Source organism: Seriola dumerili, unplaced genomic scaffold (genome assembly GCF_002260705.1).
Source record: "Seriola dumerili isolate Sdu_G_001 unplaced genomic scaffold, Sdu_1.0 BDQW01000024.1, whole genome shotgun sequence".
Lineage (NCBI taxonomy): Eukaryota > Metazoa > Chordata > Actinopteri > Carangiformes > Carangidae > Seriola > Seriola dumerili.
In genome coordinates this window covers 691,230-697,917 of record NW_019174279.1, presented here as the reverse complement: position 1 = coordinate 697,917, position 6,688 = coordinate 691,230, and the positions used below count along the sequence as shown (strand labels likewise).

The 6,688-nt window shown below is 39.6% G+C and overlaps 1 protein-coding gene across 2 annotated transcripts in view; it reads left to right on the top strand.

The window, feature by feature from the left end:
• LOC111234130 (stromal cell-derived factor 1-like) overlaps positions 1-5,158 on the top strand; it is a 6,780-nt gene extending 1,622 nt beyond the window's left edge. The window contains exons 2-4 of one of the 2 annotated variants that reach the window (XM_022762064.1): positions 395-512; positions 1,602-1,685; positions 3,550-5,158. In XM_022762064.1, the coding sequence (XP_022617785.1) occupies positions 395-512; positions 1,602-1,685; positions 3,550-3,577 (230 nt within the window). In that variant the 3' untranslated portion in view covers positions 3,578-5,158. Of the gene's footprint in view, positions 1-394; positions 513-1,601; positions 1,690-3,549 lie in introns of those variants that run through there. The other variant, XM_022762071.1, reaches the window with a different exon arrangement.
• Positions 5,159-6,688: the final 1,530 nt, after the last annotated feature.

Below are 6,688 nucleotides of genomic sequence, written 5' to 3'. Positions count from 1 at the left end.
AGAAGAAAAAAAAAAAAAAAGAGGGGGGGGGGGGGGGGGGGGGGATCTATAAAGCGTAAATATGTAATTTTGATTTAATGTTGGCCACCCACCAAATAGATGGAAAGAAAACGATTCTGTAAATCTGCATGTAGAGTGCATGTGTGCTGTTTGCATGCATGGACACATTTCTGTAGGTTTGTAGTGGCTCTACATGCTGCAACTTGTTGCAGTTGTCAAAGATGATGTTGATTTATTTATCTGGTACATTTCAATTACAACTAATTAGATTGCTGTAATAATGTTTAATAATGTTGAATCTTACTTGTCTTGAACAAAAAATTCAGTATCTAGCACTACCCCAGTTTCCATGGGCGATTATGACCTTCATCTTATCACTCCTTCACTTTCTCAGCCAAGCCCATCAGCCTGGTGGAGAGATGCTACTGCCGCTCAACAGTCAACCACCTCCCAAGGGGCTACATCCGAGAGCTCAGGTTCATCCACACACCTAACTGCCCCTTCCAAGTGATGTGAGTATTGTTTTGAACACTGGTTTTCCGCATGCACTTCTTCACAAACATGAAGAAGTGCAGGCTTTATATCCTGGCCCTAAAAAAATAAAAAAAATAAAAAAAAAATCAGACAGGTTTCCTCCTTGTTGGGCATTTCTCACCATCAATCTCTGAGAGGTGACAGGCCAGAGAAAGGAGTCGTGAAAGCATCTGTGCACGCACGCCCCTCTGTCACTCGTCCTCACACACTTCCACAAAAAGCAAGACGTTTTTACCACAGGCCCAGTGAAGCATCCACAGGAAGTGCTCTGTTTGAGTACGAGTGACGCTGAAAGGGAGCTAGAAATTGGATGCAGTTTTGTTTTCAACAGGAAAGCAATAATTGTGGGTTTTGTAATTGGGTTTGCTTCTTATTTGCTTGTCACGCAGCCTTTTCCTCCTCATACTGTGCTTACAACCTTTCGGCCTGATCCCATTCATAGTTTTGGCCTGTATGGAGTGAATTTGCAGATGAAAGTGTGTGGTTTGGTTACAGTGGACAGGAAAGCTTCAGGAACAGTTAGGAGTAGGAAATAGAACTGGGAGGTCTTACAGATACACATACAGGAAGAGTGTAAAACTGATTTTAATTACTCAAAAACAGTACACAAGCACCAAAGGCGGCATGATCTCCTGCATAGAGACATATGATCCCATTCTTTAAATAACCACAGGGTTACGCTGGATTTAGAAAGTAGCCTGTAGCTATTTGTTGAGGGACTGACTCTTCAACTGCCATTTACTCAAACAAATTTTTTACTGCCCATTAATGAGGTATACTTTTCACAGTGGCGAGCTTTGAGAACTGCATGAATGCACATACTCAATATGAATATATGCAGCAGCTTCACAAAAAGGGGGGGAAGAGTCAGTGGTCATTATCAAACTTATACACCCCTGTGAAAAAGCTCTCCGTATGTGTCAAACTGACAGGTCAGTGTTAATTCAGTCTGTTTGATAACAAGGTGTCGAGATATCTAATGTTTGACTTCGCGTCATTCACCCTTTCATCTTCAGCTGAAGTAGAGCTGGTTCTCTGAACTCAACTCTTTTCCTTTTTCTGATCAGTGCCAAGCTGAAGACAAACAAAGAGGTGTGTTTGAACCCAGAGATCCGGTGGCTGCAGCAGTACCTGAAGAACGCCATCAACAAGTGAGTGCAGATGAATCAGAGTCATTTTGATTCGGGAGTGTGTGTTCGCCACGATGCTTCTGTTGTCCCCTGTCATTTGTCAGCCTTTAACAGGCAACTCGTCTGGAGCGCGGTATAATCACTTCCACTCTATAGAAATTTAAAGTAAGCAATGCAAGAATGCAAAAAGGCAAATGCGCATTTGGGCATCTACGAATAGACCATTGTGAGAGTGACAGCTCGTAAGTGCCCCACTTATATCAGAGCCCAAACTCAAAACATGCTGGTACATGACCAAGTGGGAGTAGAAACTGATTCCTCTTTCACACACATACAGTGGTTTGATGTGTGACTTTAAAACCACATTTAATCTGTTCTTACTGAAATGCCATTAGGGTTCACCACAGTTCACACAAGAGGCCTGTGTCTGCAGATGTAGTTTTATAAAATATACACTTAGGCCACACTTGGAATATATACCGTAGAGCTTTGACTATGAGTATATTAAAATTTACTCTGGAGATTTAACATTAGATGCTGGGAAAAATAGTGCAACTTAATAGCATTACCTTTCACCTCTGGTCATGTAATGTGACATTAATTCAACTGCATGCATTCTGTCTGAGATTAAAAGTCAGCTGTCTCCTTCCTGCCCTGAAGAAGGAGACACTTTTCTGAAAAAAAAAACCCTGGCACCATGAAGTTTATAGAAAGGATCAAGTTGCCATCCTGGAATCTGTGCAGTCATATATTTCTAAGGACTGAGCCCCCCCTTCAGCGGCCGGATGAAACAAACTGTGCACTGGGTTGTGGAGGCAGATAAAGACTTTTTGGGAGTTCCTGTTTTTCCGTGCGAAGAAAATTAAATGAATTCAGAGTGTTGATAAATCCTTTGTGCTCCAGCTTCTGACATACACACTCAATACCCACAGCCTGATCCACCCGTATAGTCCCGCAGTCAGACTGTCTGTCTCAAGGATGATTGCGGAGCCATGACTTGTCGAGGTGTCAACACTCCTCTGCATAACAAAAGCCCATGTAGAGAGTAGATGGTGGTCATTTAAAATGGATCATTCCTTATGTGTTTCCAATTACACACACAGTAAAAGGGGAGGAGGGACACACTTATTTACAATGTGTAGAAATGCACACGATTGTAATGCTACTCTTTAGTCTGGTAAACAAAACCATGATTACCTTTTTGAATCTGTCAAAATGTGCCTCAGCATTTACAGAGTGTGATCCAAAGTCAACAAACTGCCCACCCATGATCCAGTGTTTACACCCTAGTGTTAATGTACGTCACTCGGCAGCTCCTTCAGATGACTGTTCTGTGAAATAACATATTTAGATCTTTGATTTATAAAACAAATATTTTTTTTTATTTACCAGCAATGAACTCAGAAGTTTCTGAAAACTCTTCCTGGATAGAAAAACAGAACCTAACAGCAGTTGATTTACTTAAAACTGGAGGAATTAGATATGGCCAACTAACCTCCGGACTAAAGGGGGACTGGTTTAGTGAATGCAGAATAAAATCGACTTTAAAAAGCCAAATGTTTAGTTTACAATTAAGAACCAAAAAACATTTTGGCCCTGTAAACTTTAAGCAGCTGCAATGCTGGAACTGAATATATTCTGAATGTTGGCACTGTCTTTATAACCCTGGCATTCAGTCATGGTTAAACAAATACTCATTAATTTTCAATTCGGTGTTTACTATTTACAAGTTAACAGTTAAGAATTTGTCCAAACCAACATGATACAAATGTTATTTCTTATAATCTCTTCAGCGCTAAATATGTTATACGATTTTGACATTGCTGTCTTCACATCTTATTTTGTTCTTATAACAAAACGTAACGCATTTTATTTTTTCTTCCAGGATGAAGAAATCCAAGCAGGGCAACTAAAACGCCCCGCAGAGATCTTCCTGAGCCATCACTGAGGACCTGGACCATCATGAGATCACCTGGTATGTTGTTTGTCAGCACTTATCCCGGCTGCCACGCCGCGGCGGCCTTTTGCATGGAATCAACCTACAACTCTTCACCGTGAACACTAGCCACCAGCCCTGCCACCGTCTTCACCGCCACCACCACTTCTCTCACCACTTATAGAGGTCATAGATATTATTAGTGTAAAGTACAATTATATCTATGAGTGTATGTTTTTCTAACTATATTGTATATACTTTTTGTTAATGGACTTCAACAGTAAAGAGCTATTTTTAGAGACTGTCTCATCCCTGCGGCCTTTCTGTCATTTAGGAAAAAGGATCGACCTCAGGGTCTAAGTTTAAAGGGAGAGTTGTAGGTCAGTAGGTGGGTTTTCTCCACAACAAACACAAGTCAACATCCCACTTGCAAGTAGCAGATTCCTGTGGTCTGCTGGGCCAGTAGAAAACTGATTTATTTGAACAAATCCTAAACATGGGATCTGGTTATCTCTGATTTTAAATTGTGCAAACCGATGAATAACATTATAGCTTCCCTTCTAAAAACTGAGTAATGTGTAGAGTTTGCCAAGATGCATTTCATGTTTCAAGTTAATTGGCACCATGGAATTTCAGTGGGTGCCAGCTACCCCCAGACTGAATATAAGATGCATTCAAGATCCTAGTAAAAACAGCAATTACAATGTTTTTGTGTTGGAAATTAAGATGCCAAAAGAGCTCCAGCATTTCCTGAGCCGTTCTGTGGCTGTGAGTATGTGATCCTGCTTTACCCAACATGTCTGCTTCATTCGCTCTTGGAGAAAAGCTGAACATCTGGATCCCAACTATTTTTAATTGAGCAATATTTACTGGAATCATAAAGCTGTGTCAGTTAATGAGAGATAGTAAGAACAAATGATGACACACCAATCGCAGTTAGTGGAATTACTAAAAGATTTACTCATGTTATCTGGATTCTGAATGAAATAACCTTTTAGTATGAGTGTCCATCTCGAACAAGGGGGTACAGAAATCTGAATAACAGATACCATATCTGTAGTTAAAACACTACGTTATACTGAGCACCACAGTCGAGAAAGCAGTACCATTAGAGATGTATATAGATGTGACTACCTACAACTGTCATGCAGATAGCAATGCACTTTATATCTGATGTATTCATGTTTTAACGACAAAAATTTACTATTACTAAGTCTGATCATTAAATTCTGTCTTTTGTCATTATTTTTTTTTTTATGTTTATCTCGCTGTTTCCATTCTGTTCCTTTTGATCAATGAATGTGTAGCTGCATTTAACTGTCAAAGTCTGGGAGATCTATTCATTTATTCATTCAAATCTCCTTGTCATATGTGAAATTAATATTATGCAAATGTTTTATTTTTGTACTCTTTTATGCATTTATATATGCAAGCATTTAAATGAAGGAACTGTACTCTCACAATTGAGCCACCCAGCCAACGTTTTATTGTAAAACTTGTATGCAGTTGGTCAGTAAAAAAAAAGTAAATCTTCAAAATGTTATGGTCACTCTTTTAATATATGCGTTGTTTTATGTTCTTTTAATCATACATATACACACTTATACCCCACTGATGCACACAGTTCAGTTAAGTGACTCTATACATCTGTATATTCAGTGTAAAGCAGCAGGCTTTTCCAGGGCCAACGCACAGCTGGTGTAATCTTACTGTACCAGTGGGTCAGAGGGTGAATTTGATGCTTTGATGTGAGAACATGTGCTTAGCTTTACTCACAAGGGCAAATGAAAGGCAAGGACAATGATCCTGCCTGTTATTTAACTATTAACTCAACAAGCGGCCATTAGGAAAACATTAGAGCTAAAAGGGATGAACTTTTAACTTCCCTCTAAGGGCATTATGTAAGGCGGAGCACAGTAGTTCATCTGATGAGAGTGGCCCACTGATTGAAACGTCAGGGAGAGATAAAGGGCTGTGATTGGCAGTCCGTGGCCCGTTCTGCTATGGTTACTGATCAGCTTTGAAGTCCAGTGTACAAGCGTGATAAAAGCACAGTCAGTAGCACTCTTGTGGCAGTTAAAGCCATCGATTTAGCTCTGGTGCACCAATTTGGAATCAAAATTAATCACATTTAATCACTGTATGACCTGATTGTGTTTAACTGTGTTAAATGTGGATATCCCTGCAGGAATCTGCAGGTAGCAGCAAGTATTTTCCTCTCCAGTAATATGAAGATTAAGCAGCTTCATATCTCCCAGTGTTAAGTATTTTTTCTCAGAGTAAATCATTTTAAAAACGTTTGTTCACTGAAAATATTTAAATTCAACTTTATACGACAAATAGCTCACATCTCTTTTGCCTTCTATCATCAGCATGTTAGCCACTGCATTCTTACTGACTGATCTGTGTGGGCTGCACAGGAACATATACAAATATTATTTGTTCTCTAATGAAAAGCAGTTGTAACAGTTCATAACTCATTGTGTTCTTCGGATCACTGCCAACACCCACCAGTTAAACTGTACAGGTGGTGTGACTGGCTCCATGAAGCCCGAGGAATAATAAAAGGTTTAACTTGATATTTTTATGTGCACATTGCATTTACCTGCAAATGGAAAAAAACCCAAAACAAAACAAACAAAAAAACGAGCAAGACGTGTTTGAAAAGCTTACAAAGATAGGTCATTCATATAAAATGTGTTGTGTCTGAGAGACAGAACAGCTAATGTCAACATACAGAGGTTGCTGTAACAAAGTCTTCATTAAACAAGAGGCTGAGGAAAGTAAATGAGATGTGTTACAGCACTAATGCATCTTCACATCAAGTTTACCCAAGTGGAAGAGAACAACATGATTAGACAAATTATTGGCAGATTTATGCGACTGATATTCCTCAGTGCCATGTTCGTACTTGAGGCTGTCTGGGCACCAAGCCTAAATAAACACACCTCGGATCTGTTCATCCCAAGCGTGTTTCTCATATTCATCATCAAACCTCAGAGTCAAGTACATAAACCTAATCAGCTGTGACTCAGTGCTACTTTGGAGGTAAAGAACATCCCAGTAAGAGTAATTTTCTAACAAAGAA